Here is a 14,170-nt window from a genome sequence, read left to right as displayed (position 1 = left end):
GCGAGTATGATAATCAAGAAGTTGATCAATGCTCCAAGTCTTTTCGAAGACACAAATGAGATTTTTTTGTGTGTGTAAAAAAAGAGGTCTTGACTTAATCTCTTCGAGGAAAACATATAGAATGGGAGTAACTGATCATTGAAGATTGAGTTACAAAGCAATCTTGAATTAATTATTTTTATTTCCAATAAGTATTTCTCGTTGGAGCTAGCTAGCTAGGGATAAATGCCAAAAATAGAAACTTGTCCTTAATTAGAAGTAAATATTCCAACTAATTACGCGTACATTTTGGGTACGAGCAATCTTAGCCTCTAAAATCTCAGCATCTGTCTTTTGTTGTTCAAGCTACTCTTGTTGCATAAGATTAGTGGAGAGAGAGAGAGACAGAGAGATAGAGAACAACCAATAAGCAAAAGACCAAAATTTCTGCTTATGTTTTTGGTTTCAAGAAGATTCTGTTGATTCTTGATAATTCCAATTCATAATGCAAATCCATATCCATCATGGGTAGAAGATTCAAATGAAAAAAATTAGTCTTGTTAAGATTTCTTCTATAGCTATATTTGAGAAGTACAAATTTGAAACAGGGTAAAGTTGAGGGTCCAAATGAAGCTGCTTCCATATCTATAGCCAACCCTAGAAAAGTCCTATGAATTCAACCAAAAAAAAGTGCTTCAAAGGCTGCATAAAACATATCTCCATAACTTCAACTAGATTCCCAGATTCTGCCCAAAATTATATTCCAAATTCTAGTGCAAAAATGTCATATTAATTCAAACAATGTATACTATGGATTAAGCCATAGTACCACTAATATAGATTTACTTAGACAGTAAGCCCTTTTCAAAAAAGCCCACTCCTTTCCTGAATGGGCTTCTATGACATTTCACTCTCCTTCTAGCAATCATTTGTAGAGATAAAAAAGTGGAGTACTTGACTTTAATAGAGCAATAAATACTAGTATATGTTGTACTGCACTATTTTTAAGATATCTGTATATATATATATTGTTTTGTGGATATTTGTGTCTTATCCTATCCATGAGGTATGGGGCAAGAGAGTTCTGTATTTACCCCCTCCTCTCTTGAGCTTGATTTTGACTGCTAACAGCTTTTGTCACACTCATGCCATGCATACATATTTCCATTTGCATGAAACTTATTTCAATTATTTATTTCCTAGCTACTGCAATATTTATTGTCTTTTCATGCATGACTGGAAGCATTGATAATTCACCCACTAGTTCTGGTACTCAGATTCCATCTCTACCCCCATCATCCAATTTATCTTTCTATAAAGACAGAGTGAGTACCCACAAACAAGAATCCCTAATTAAAGTGTTTATGTGAGAGAGAGAGAGAGAGAGAGATGCATTAGAATAAGATGGGCTCTCATGTCCTTTGCTCAAAATTCAATCTTGTTGCAAATGCTTAGTAAGGATATAGTAATATTTAATCCATAAGTTGGTGTTCTCATTCAGAATTTGTCATATGTAGATCCTTCTCCTATACATGTATTATATGTGAGCACTTTCTTGGGAGAATATGATGAGGGAAGGTTCTTGAGAACCCAATAAGACAAAGATCAAATATATTATAATTTGTGTAGGATTTATTTATTCACTATGGCAATGCCCAAACCCCAAAGAAAATATCATGCTTGCAACTTTTAGTTATTCAATAAAAGAAAGAACCTAGTTCTAATTAACACATACACAAAAGAAAAAAGCAACAATTAAATTCCATATATAGCTTATTCCCTAGCTTAAATACACAGAGTTTCTCCACCTATTTACACTCATCTTTTCCCAAAACAAAAAAAAATTCCACAATACATACATAATTAAACCTAAAAGCCCTATATATATATATATATCCCCACATTCAACAAATTCACCATCTTCTTCAATTGATTATCATATTATTTAGTACTACAAGAATGTCTGGCGTTTGGGTTTTCAAGAACGGAGTGGTTCGACTGGTGGAGAATGCCGGAGAGTGCCACAGCAAGAAGATGCTAATACATGTGGCCTCAAATGAGGTGATGGCATCATATGCGGTGTTGGAGAGGAAATTGTTGCAGCTTGGATGGGAAAGGTACTATGATGATCCTGATCTGCTCCAATATCACAAGAGATCAACAGTCCACCTCATCTCCCTCCCCAAAGATTTCAACAAGTTCAAATCCATGCACATGTACGACATCGTTGTCAAGAATCGAAATGAGTTTGAAGTTAGAGATCTTTAGTTGATCAACTAAGTTTAATTTCTAGTGTTTGTTTTTGTGCCGTGTGTTTGATCGTCTTTTTATTTTGGTGTGAAAAAATGGATGCAAATTTGGTATTGTATTATATGATCTTCTTGATTTGGGGTTATGTGTTGTAAGAGAAATGGAATAAAGGGTTTGGAGATTGTAGGAATTTAAAGTAGTGTACTTACAAGATTATCTAGTTTGGAATTTTCATGGGGTCTTTTTTTAATTATCCTTGAACTTCATATTGTATTTTTTTTCTTTGTTTTTGAATTTTATTGACATTATATGTTTATACGTCTGTTTTCAATGTGGTCTATAGTAACAAAATTACTGTCAACCACGTTCTAAAGTCCTAAATTGATGTGTATATTTGCAAAAAACATATTTGGTCCTACGCATTTATGTTAGGTTGTGATCTATACAATATGTATTTAACTTATGAATAAGGTCAAAATATGGCCAATCATTAATAAAAGAACCATACTACTATTATATATGACCAAAACATATTGTTTAGGATCATAACTAACATACTTGTGTAAAATAAATAAAAAAAATTAGATAAATGTATTGAAACCAATTTTAAGAATTAATCTTTCATTTAATACACAAAAATACTTATTACAAAAAATGTTATTGGAAATCGATTAACTTTTTTAATAAAACAAAAAATCTCAACCACATGAGTGGTGAGGAAGAGTATAACATAGTAACGATCCAATAACAATAAAAAAGAAACACAAACACAAACGACATCATAACAACCATAGAGCTGACAAGAAAAGAAGACAACGAGAGTCAAAGCCAGAGGAAAACAAGTCAAACACTAACCAGTAACACCAACGCAACTAGCACCCAAAAACTACTCGATACCAAAGCAAACACCAAACTAAGAGAAGAAACAAGCACTCCCCAAATAAAATAGTATCAATTGACTTTTTCACTTGTAATTTTTTTGGTATTTGTTGTAATCAGTGTAGTTATGTGATTGACTCAGATTGACCATCTCACATGGTAGTTGGCAAAAAATGTTGTAAACCTTGCAGATCTGATACTTAAAATCCTAACAACCAAAACTATATCCCACTATTATACAAATACTACAATATTTTTCGATGATCATGTGACATTGTCACTTAAGAGCATCCACAATAGTGGACGAGCTGGTGGACGAGCGACCGGCGAGCCGCTCGTCCACTATTGAGACCGGCGTCCCGCTCACGAACGAGCCAGATGGACGACCCCTCGTCCGTCGGTTTTGCGCTCATCCGTCGCGGTGTCCATCGTCTCGTCCGCTATTGTGGGCGCCCGACGGACGACTGCACGGAAGAGAGCAATTATTTTTATTTTTTAAAAACTCTATATATACGGCTCGTTTCGGTTCATTTTCATTTGCACCACTTGTATTAACGAGTTTCTATCTCTCTACTCTCATTTCTATTCAAGATAAATGAAGCATCACGACAGCGACTCCCCAGCCACTAGCGAAACACAAACACCCTCGTTCCCGGTTGGAAGTGGAACGGGCGTCCAGATGCCGGGGATGATGCCCCATATGTCGGGGGTGATGCCGCCACAGTACTATAACATGTATGCTTGGCCCTAGATGGCAGGGATGATGCCCCAAATGGCGGGCATGAGTGTCGGCACGGCCCAAATGAGCGGGATGATGCCCCAGATGAGCGGGGTGATGCAGGGGCAGCCGGCCAATGCTGGGTCGCCCGGGGACAATGTCTATAGCCCCACTATTGATTTCTTTACAGGGGCATCCCAGACACGTACTCCACTAGAATCTCAGTACACTTCTGCTGAGACTTTCTCACTAGAGGAGTTGGGTCTATCTCCAGTTAGGGTGCCTCCCACTGAGAGTCTGCAGGCCGTCGGGGTGGTTCGAAGAAAGGCAAGGGTAGAGGCAGGGGTCGCGACAAGGGCAAGGGGGTGGCGGGTGAGTCCTCGCAGTCGAGGGCTGGGGCGGAGGAGGTGGGGGGCTGAGGCGGATGACGACTACGAGGAGACACGGCGAACCGTGTGGAGTGAAGAGGAGTGTGTGGCTTTGTCAAAAGCCTGGATCAATGTCTGCGATGATCCCATTCGCTCGAGCAACCAGAGGATCGACAACATGTGGAAATGCATCTCCCAAGCCTACTGTTCGTTTAAACCGGCAGATGGAAGGTATCACACGGCTAAAGAATGCCAGAAGACATGGGACCGACAGAAGACTGTTGTCTCTCGATTTGCCGGCCTATACGAGAACAACGGCCGCATGCTTACCAGTGGCCAGACCATGGAGGATGCGAAGCGGATGGCGATGGCGGAGTTCCTCGAGCGCTGCAAGCACGACACATTTAACCACTGGGACTCCTATGTGGTGCTGATGGAGTCGGCAAAGTTTCGAGCTGGTGTCGCTGCTAGCTGGCCGAAGCGGCAGAAGATCAACTCCAGCGGCGACTACAGCAGTAGCGCCGGCCCCACCGACCTCCCTGACGATGCCAAAGATATCCCGAGTCCTCCCTCGTTTAACCGCCGCCGTCGCCGCCCGATTGGGCAAAAGACGGCGATGCGGGTCCCAGGAGGTCCAATCGGTAGCCCCTGCAGCATTCCAGCCGACCCCTGAGTTCTCCCGTATTTCCCATATCCAACATCATACGAACATGATAAAAACCATCAAGGAGTGGAGAGCGACCGATGACCCCATACACAAGGAGATGCTGCAGGGGGTCATCGACTTGATGAGGCGTGATGCTGGGCTCCCACCCATCAGCGGTGGGAGAGCATCTGGGGACTCCGGCGCGGCCACGACTGGCCTAGGGGACGACGAGGAGTGAGAGGGGGGCCGCATGTGTCAAAGCTTGGGGATGGTTTTTTTATTTTCTCTTTGAACTATGTATTTTTTTTATTTATATAAAACGTTCGCATTTTCTCCGTATTCGTGTCGAAATTTTAATTCCGTATTTAAATTTTGTATATAAAATGTGAAATTGTGTTGTTGGGATGTCTTAGTGCTTGTCCCAGTGCTAGTCCACTATTGTGCAGTGGGAAGTCCTAGTAATGTGGCAGTGGGGTGGAAAGTCTTTATAACGTAGCAGAAGGTATTTTTGGGAAGTCCTAATGCTAGTCCGTGGGTAAGTCCTTGCTATTGTGGATATTCTAATAAAATGGTAGTACTACTTAACTTGTTTTGGCAGATTCCTACTTTAAAACCTCCCTTTTTGACAAAGATGCTTCCGAGAGGGTTGTTGGTTTCCCATCCCCGAAAGACAATTTAAACATCCAAGCAAATTCTAAAACTAAAGAAAGGCAAAAGAAATACATATTCCCCCTAACCTAATGATTCAGAATATAATGTGGAAGACAGCCCTATTTTTCTAAGCGACAATATTTTTATAGACAGGTAAGAACAACTTTTGTTCTGTCTCGAAGAATTCCATAAAAAAAGAATGGTCTATGATATTTCGTTATGTTTGAAGAGAATTTGAAGCCCACCATATTTTCTGTAATTAGGACTAATTATTTGCCCCATCTAGTATTCCTAGTTCCTACTCCTACATATTATAGGAAATTTTACAAGTTCCATAAGTTAAGCAAATTATGTCTCCTTTTGTCACTCCAAAACAAAAGAAAAGAACTGCAACCTCAGACAGAATTAATTTTTGGTATGATAGAATGGATCAGAACGTAAATCCTACTTTCATTCTATTCATTTGCTTAGTATAATGAAATGCCTAATCTGGACTCGTTTGGTAGCTATGTCATGTTTCGACTAGATATGATACTATTATGATAGTTATCATAGTTTTGATTAGTTAATTTATATATATATTGCGTGTTTGGTAGATTAAGATAATTGTGAGTTATCTTATTGTAGTTGTGAAATATTGTGGACTTCAATTTGGGCTTGTTATTAATCAGTTGGGCTGATTTAATTGGTTGGCCCTTCTATATTGGTGACCCAATTTGGGTTGGCCCAATACTTAAATGGGACGCTCCGATGGCTGCCACGTGGCCATCTCACGCGGATCGTGGGCGTGGACCGTTGGATCTAGGGTGTGTTTGTTGGGAGAGTTAAACACTCCATATCCCTTCTCGATGCCTTAGTCTGTTCATTTTATGCTCTCTCTCTCTCTGTGCATGCTTCGTCTCCGGCTTCTTTCTAGAACTTTCTCTCTCTCTCTCTCTCTTAGAAATGTCCTCCGATCTTCTTCTCCGGTGACTCTCTTCTCTGTTTTAGTGAGAACTGAGTGTTCATCTCTCAACTCCTGTGTTGATTCGGAGATTTCTTTTGGTTTCGAACAGTTGAGTTCGAATCTGTTTGTTTGGCTGAAGATCTTCGGTTGATTTCTTAAATCCGTGAGATTCTGGTGTTCTTGAAGCCTTGTGGCTGTGGTTGTGAGACATTTGACGTTTGAGGTAGCTACTGTGTTGTAGTAATCGGAGTGTCCCTAGGGTTTGAGGTCCGATTGTTTCATTGTGCTCCCTTGAGATTTGTTGGTTAAGATTGATGAGGTCCTTGGCCCTGTGCAGTCGTGTGTGCGACCTGAGTCATATCCTAAATCTTTTGTCTCTTTTGTTCTTGTATTCTTTTCGATTAGATCCGAAAGGATCTTTTGTCTTGTGTTACTAATTTGTGTACTTAAGTGTGCAGGAGGTTTTCACGGAGTGTAGCTTGCCATATCTGATTGGTTCCAGATCTAATATAGGCTAGGGTTTCTATGTAATCTTGTACTCAGTCACAAATTGTTCTAAGCTATAACACATCTCTTGTAATTGGCTTGTTCCTTGCTGAGATTAGTCATCTCAGTGTTGATCCCATAACAAAGAGGTCCCGGTAATTAGTGAATCCCGAGTGATCTGATCCCTACAGTAGTGTTTGGTACAATAAGTCACAAGCAAGGATTAAAATTATGATTGCCCAAATTATCCTCATTAATTTAAGTTAATTACTAAACTAACCTCCTTACAAAAATTAGCATCTTTTCAAGCTAAACTCCTTACAAAAGGTAGCATATTTTCAGGCTAAACTCCTTACTTATCAAAAAATATATATTTATTCTAAAAAAAACGTATTTTATTTTGGTATTCTATTTTTGTAAGCATTGATTATTTTGGACAAATTCTATATGAAAATATTTTATCTAAGTGCCAAATTTAGTACGTTCAAATTTTTTGAAGTTTAAAGTGTTTGTGGATTGAACAAAATCATATATTTTTGTTTTAAAAAAAGCAATTGCCTTCAAGTATTACGTAATTATAATTAGAATATAATATAATGAAAATAAAGTGAGAACAACAAATTGACATCAACAAAAAATCATAACATGATTTAATAGGAAAATGATGTCTTTCAATACAACAACAAAGTAAAATCAACACATATTTTGGTTTAGGGTTAGAAATTTTGATGGGTAAAATTGTATTTTGCTAAAATTAACTAGGCTTCCATGATAAATAACATAGGATTTTGGGTAGTTACAAATATGAGTGAAACATAGAATTTTCAGTAGGCTTTGTGCGGGTCGGATATAAAACACGGGCTATTAAGTTTGGTAACATAACTACCAAACACACAAATAAACCCAGATTAATCTCTTATCTAGGCGTAACATAGCAACCAAACGGCCCTAAGTGTACAAGTACAACCCTCACTTCATATAAGTCGAACAAATCAATTGAATTGGCATCTTACAAAGTTTGAATAAATTAACTAAAGGCTCAAACCACCCAAAGCCCTTGATGATTTATAGTATGATTTGAACTAACTTGTTTTTATACTTATTTTATTTCGAAATAAAATTAAAATCACTCTAGCATTAAAAATAATAAATCATATACACATGATCATATCAACTGTAGTTCACCAATGTAGGATTGAACAAGTATAACTTTAACTTCTTAACCCATCATATCAAACGTAGAATTGTTATCGTTTATTTGGGTCGATTAAATATTCACAATTCGAATAATTGAAAGAATAAAAATCGAAAATTGAAAGAATAAAAATCGAAACATTGAATTCATGCAGTTTATGTTTATTTAATTTTTGTATTTATTTTTTGGTTCGAGATTAACGAAATCAAAATTCAAAGTATCCAGTTTGCTTTGGCATTTCCCAGTTTCAAAATCCAACAATGTTTAAGCATATCAGTTTGGAAAAAAGATAAAAAAAAAAACATATTGGCTTTTCGGGCTTTTCAAGTTTTCCTGATTTTTGGCAACTCTGTTTAGATTTTCAAAGTTCAGATAATTGGATTTGATTTTTTTAGACAAAAATCGAAAGCTTAGATAAAAACAAAATGTACAAATTCAGTTCAGTTTTACGGTTATTTTTACCGGCAGATTGAGGGTATCTTTAGTTCAGTCGAAGAAAGTCCTTGAGATCTAAATTTTTCATCAATAAAATTATCTATATCATTGATTCATTTCTTTTGTAAAACTGGAAAAAAAAATGTTGTCTATTTTACATGGAAAAAACAGTTGAAGCAATAATATGGGAATCAAACAACATGGGCTCAAGAGGGAAGAGTTGTTAGCTGTTGAGGCATGGAGAAACCTCTTTAACCACTAATCGAGACGAGACGAGTGAAGACGGAGGCCGAGAATACTAACAGTTGAAACCCCCGCAGATAGAGAGGATGATAATGAGGACTAGGAAGAGGATAATTCCGAGCACAACCAACTTTATTTTCATGTTTTGGTACCACAACTTTCGCCGGAGTTGTGTCCCTCCTGTCTTGAACACTTGAGCCTGCAGTGACAACAAAATGGGCTCAGTTCTGTTTCAATCCATACAAACCCTTTTTCATGCGCTAGGATTGAAAAAAGTTATTTGGAAGAATAATAGCTCTCAACTCACCGACTCGCGCAAGTCTTGAGCCTTGTCATTGAGATCCGTTAGGTTTTGGCCTCTTTCTATAGTCTGCAAGAAGCACGGAGGAGAGTATGAACAAGAACAATATAACAGATGAAAAATCAGTCCAAATGCACATGTTGAGATCACATAGATATGACACGTGTAATGGATTGTTACTTGAAACGAAGAACGAGTTCAAAGCACTTGAAATGCAGAATTATATAAGATGGAAAGATACACACACTGTTAAAAAGAACTCTTACTGTTATCGTTAAAGTTAAACCTCAATCAATATTCAAGAAAAAGTTAATGTTAGAAATTCAGTATAGTAATTGAACTATAAGAGCAACCAAAAATCATACAGAAATTATGATCAAAAGCAAGATATTTAGCCTACGTAGTACACACTAAAAAGAGCAAGGTAGAAGAATTAAGGCTGCATTTAGTGAAAGCAGGAACGTAACCAGCAGCAAATAAGAGCATAGTATATTTTTCGAGTGCAGTCCATTTAGCCTACCTTGTCTATATTCTCCAGCATAATACTTTTGACTTCGGAAACTTGGGCTTTAACTTTCAATAGTTTCTCGATCTCATCAGCGTGATCAATGATATATTGCATGTGTTCTTTCATTTGAGGCCTGCATGATTCTTCGAATTATACATATTTATCCAACGTTCATGTCAAAATACTAACATAAATCACATTTTGTCATTTGGAAATGAGAAATTTACCCAAATTCTTTGTTGAGACTTTTTGCAACTGCTGTATCGGCTTTACCACCACCATATCTTTTCCTGAAATCAGCTTTAATGCGTTCCAAAAGTGCGATTGAGATCTGTTTTCCAACAGATTCTTTGGCAACGACACAGTAAGCTGCATGGGAGGTAAGCATCGCATCAAGCACTCATTAAAAGGATAAAGCAAGCAAGAGACACTCGAGATAATTTCAGAAAACACACTTCAAGAGAAGTTTCAATTTTCAAAGCTCAGTACAAAATTCTTTAACATCTATCTCTTGAATTTTAATACTATGTGCATATTTTTCCTCATTTATATCATTCGAAGAAGAGGGAAATGAAACCAGCAAATAGCTTTTGAACACACAGCACCATGTAGGGAGATTGTGATATCACGTTAGTTGGCCTATATATTATAGAATCTGATCAGCAGATGATATTTCCTCACAAAAGTTCAATACTCTTGAACTCCACTGACATCTTTAGATGCTGGAGAAAACAAGCCGATGTTTAAGGCCAAAAATCAGGCATTGATTAGGGAACCAACAAAACTCACAAAAACTTTCAAATTTCACTTGCATATAAATTACACCACCACATTATTGTGCATATGCCCAAATTAATAAAACGTCAAGAACTTAATGATAACAGACACCAGACACATCAGTGTTCTGCAAATTATCGTATATGAACTCACTCCAACTGTTTATGAACTTTTCTTATTCAACATTTACAGCTTCATATAGTAGTTTCCCAAATAAAGTTTAAGAGCTTTGATGTGATTGAGTAATGAGCAGAAAGCAAGTAGTAATACAAGAACCAACAACGCAGAACCTGACTATGTTAGAAGTCTGTAAGATTCAGTCAAAACGAGTTTCGGTTGAGCCATCACGACACTACTACTAACAGTTCAGATCATCCAAAATCCTATAAAGCGACTCGAATTAGCTTTATTATCAGTCATTAATGGCTGAAACACATGTCTAGATTGAAGTATATTAGAGTGGGAGGCAAATCAAGAATCAAGATATATGCTATTCATTCAACAATCAATGCATTCCCAAAAGATCATTTTATTTATACAAACAACTGCAGCCACGGCATACATACCAATCACTTCCTCCTTATCTATACAAATTTAACTCCAATATGATCAAGCACAAATGATCTTTTGGTATTGCTCGAACTTGTCTCATCACCAATTTAAATTTTGATATGAATCGAAACTGAAACGATTCTACATCTATAAAATCACAACTTAAGCAGTTCAAGCAATTAAAAAGAAAAAAGAAAAGCAAATGAAAAAAATCAAGAAAGCACACCTGTCCAAAATCAAAACCTAAAACAGATCCAATACCCAATTCTCAAAAACCTGAAAAGGGTAGAAAAAAATTCCAAAAATGGCAAACTACCGAAATTTCATGAAACTGTAACTTCTAGCTAAAAAACAAGAAGCGAAAACTAAAGATTCCAGCTTCCCACCACAGATCCAAGAAAAATCAGGTCAAATTCAACTCTCATTCCTCTAAATTATATCCCAAATCAACAAAAACAATTACAGCATAACAGAATCAGACAACCCAAATCATGCTAAAGCAAAACAAGTTTTTTACCGTATCCATCCTCAACTAAAAAGTTAAAAATGTGGTGATCACAGTTGTAGGTGAACTTGTTGTTGGTCGAAGACAGACGCTGCAAGCACTGAGCTGCGATCGCCGGAAAATTGCCGGTGAACTCGGTGTACTCCGCCAGCACCATCGTGCCACGTGCCACGAAGCTGTATATGAACGATTCTTGGCCCATGGATGAGACGATTCACCGATTTCCGCAGCGGAATTGAATTGAGCAGCGATTTCGCGAGCCCCCACCGCCGCGGCAGTCGAAAGTTTCTTTCTTTAACGTTAAACCGCCGCTTTTTGGTGGTGGGCTGTTTCCGATTGGCAGCTTCTATTTTTGATCACTTTCTTGCTTTCTTTTAATCTACTGTATTGCTTGTATTTATTTAACTTTCTATTTAATATAATCAATTGAACCACGAATTTGGTATTATAAGTATGATTTGAAATAACTAATTTTACTAACTTTTTTTGAATCACCGAGTTAACACATTTGAAAGTTTATGAAATAAGGATAACCAAGTCTTATTTCTAGAATGTTCTTGAAAACATTTTTCTATTGCATTTCCATTTGTTTTGATACGTTTGCTTCGAGATTGAGGAAAACGTGTGGCATTTATCAAGTTGCATTTTTTCATTTTATTTTGTATATTTATTTATTAAAATGAGAGTCCATGCAAGTAATTGTTTATTAATAAATTTTAGTCTCGCGAATCAACTTTAATCAAAATTTAAGCTCAAACAAATTCGGACAGATTATTGATGCAAAAATGTTTGTAGTCGTCAACTTCATATTAAATTTAGAATAATTTGGTTGGAATATATGCTATTTATGAAAAATAGGACTTCTTTTGCTTTGCAATTAAGGTAGCTTATTGAAATTTATTCTTTAATTGGATGGGGAGTAGTGGAGAAATAATCAATACTCGGCCAATTAAGATTTTCGTCAATTAAAATTGCAGCAGGATTTTTGTTGACTAGGAATTTGAGACATAGATTTTCTCATGACCATGAATCCTAAGTCTGACCGTTGTTTTATAGATGGGGACAGCGATATGCGTCTAAATAGTCAACTCTTCAGTCATACACTCTACTTATTTGTTTTAGTCAGATCCATAATTTTTTGTTTAAATTTGTTCAACGTATTTTGATACTAGTATAAATGTGTTGCCACTATATATGTACCATGATACTAACTAGGAGTACTAAGAATAACAATGAATATTGTGATCTGATGAATCCGCGAATTTCTGATGTTTGTAAATGCTGGTAGAAGATAAAGACTACGACACAAAGAATTTACGTGGTTCGATTTACTGAAGTAAATCTACGTCCACGGGAAGAAGGGAGGGCAAGATTGTATTGCTTGATCTGGGATTACAGCTTACAACACAGACTTGCTATATGATCTTTTATCTCTAGACTTAGTAAATCCTGGTCTATCAGATCTAAGTTCTATTTATATATTGAACTGAGATCGTGGCTTGCATCACCACCCTAAGTCGTGGAGGTCATGGAGGTCATGAGATCCTGCATGGCCACTAACTAGGCAGTGGCTTACATCATCAGTAATTATGTCGTGGATGTCGTGGAGGTCGTGAGAGCCTGCATGGGTCCACCACTAGATAGATCGTGTAGTGGAGGTCGTGGCTCCCAGTTCGGTATTGCCGAGCAGCTTTTGCCGATGCTGAGACCGAACTGCTGAACTATTGCCGAGCAGCTTTGTAGAGCTTGATTGGTCGGCTTTTACCGAGCTATAGGCTGGGGCCGAACTCTTTGGTAACGCCGAACTGATACTCTTTCTTGGGCTTTAGGCTGATGGGCTTTACTGCTGTTGGGCTTGTTTAGTACATACTCCATCACTACCCCCCCCCCGAAAAGCGAAGTGAACCACTTCGGCGAAGCGAGTCACTTCAGCATTCTGGATAAAGGTACGGGGTAAGTTGATGTTTGTCCTCGGTCTTATGAAGTAAACTCTTCTTTGACCGGACTTGGTTTGTGTCCTAATTTGGCGAGTTTTATCGCGTGGATCGGACTTTCCCTTGTCCTAATTCAGGCAAGTTTTATCGCGTGAATCGGACTTTTGTTGCAGTTCGTTTCAGACGAAGTGCTTGATTCTTAAGCTGAATTGTGGTCTTGTATCCTCTTTAGAAGCTTGGACTTCACAATCGTTGGCTTATTGCAGTTCATTTCAGACGAACTGCTTGTTTAAGCTGAATTGTGGTCTTGTATCCTCTTTAGAAGCTTTGACTCACAATCGTTAGCTTATATATGTTCTAAAAAGGGGATCAGCCTTCGAAGAACAAGATACCTCAGCAACATTTGTAAGAGACGACACGCACATAGACAAAACGCACATAGACAAAAAGACCAAGCAAACCAAAGAAAGCACATTGACCGAACAGGACTCAAGACTGACTGACTGACCGGACTGTCTCTTACAAATGGAACTTCTTGAGGTTGGAAATGTGCCATGTTCGGGGTACCTGTTCTCCTGACATGTGAGCCAATTTGTAAGACCCTTTGCCGAGGACTTCTGACACCCGATACGGACCTTCCCATGTGGGTTCGAGTTTGCCCAGCTTTTCTGCTCGGCTTACTTCGTTGTTTCTCAAGACGAGATCTCCCACTTGAAATTGCAGCTTTTTCACCCTTTGGTTATAATACCGGGCTACTTGCTCCTTGTACTTGGCTGCTTTTATGCATGCCAATTCTC

At 37.9% G+C, this 14,170-nt stretch overlaps 2 protein-coding genes across 2 annotated transcripts; one reads left to right on the top strand and one right to left on the bottom strand.

Moving 5' to 3' along the window:
- The first annotated feature begins 1,773 nt into the window (after positions 1–1,773).
- On the top strand, positions 1,774–2,457 carry LOC121799539 (flowering-promoting factor 1-like protein 3). The gene has a single exon (XM_042198941.1). It carries the CDS (start codon positions 1,939–1,941, stop codon positions 2,245–2,247), a length of 309 nt encoding a protein of 102 aa, XP_042054875.1. The 5' UTR covers positions 1,774–1,938; the 3' UTR covers positions 2,248–2,457.
- Positions 2,458–8,633: 6,176 nt separating this feature from the next.
- LOC121799654 (vesicle-associated membrane protein 724-like) lies at positions 8,634–11,967 on the bottom strand. Its single transcript, XM_042199085.1, has 5 exons — positions 11,452–11,967; positions 9,833–9,974; positions 9,618–9,738; positions 9,104–9,166; positions 8,634–8,995 (listed from the first exon to the last, which is right to left on the bottom strand). The coding sequence occupies exons 1-5, from the start codon at positions 11,639–11,641 to the stop codon at positions 8,852–8,854; spliced, it is 660 nt and encodes a 219-aa protein (XP_042055019.1). The 5' UTR covers positions 11,642–11,967; the 3' UTR covers positions 8,634–8,851.
- Positions 11,968–14,170: the final 2,203 nt, after the last annotated feature.

Source organism: Salvia splendens, chromosome 4 (genome assembly GCF_004379255.2).
Source record: "Salvia splendens isolate huo1 chromosome 4, SspV2, whole genome shotgun sequence".
Taxonomy (NCBI): Eukaryota; Viridiplantae; Streptophyta; class Magnoliopsida; order Lamiales; family Lamiaceae; genus Salvia; species Salvia splendens.
This window is presented reverse-complemented; position numbering and strand designations above follow the sequence as displayed.

Coding starts and splice junctions, on each gene's coding strand:
- LOC121799539 (XM_042198941.1), top strand. CDS start 1,939: ATGTCTGGCGTTTGGGTTTTCAAGAACGGAGTGGTTCGACTGGTGGAG.
- LOC121799654 (XM_042199085.1), bottom strand. CDS start 11,641: ATGGGCCAAGAATCGTTCATATACAGCTTCGTGGCACGTGGCACGATG. Junction 9,975..11,451: donor TTTAGTTGAGGATGGATACG/GTAAAAAACTTG, acceptor CCTCCCATGCAG/CTTACTGTGTCGTTGCCAAA. Junction 9,739..9,832: donor AGTCTCAACAAAGAATTTGG/GTAAATTTCTCA, acceptor AGAATCATGCAG/GCCTCAAATGAAAGAACACA.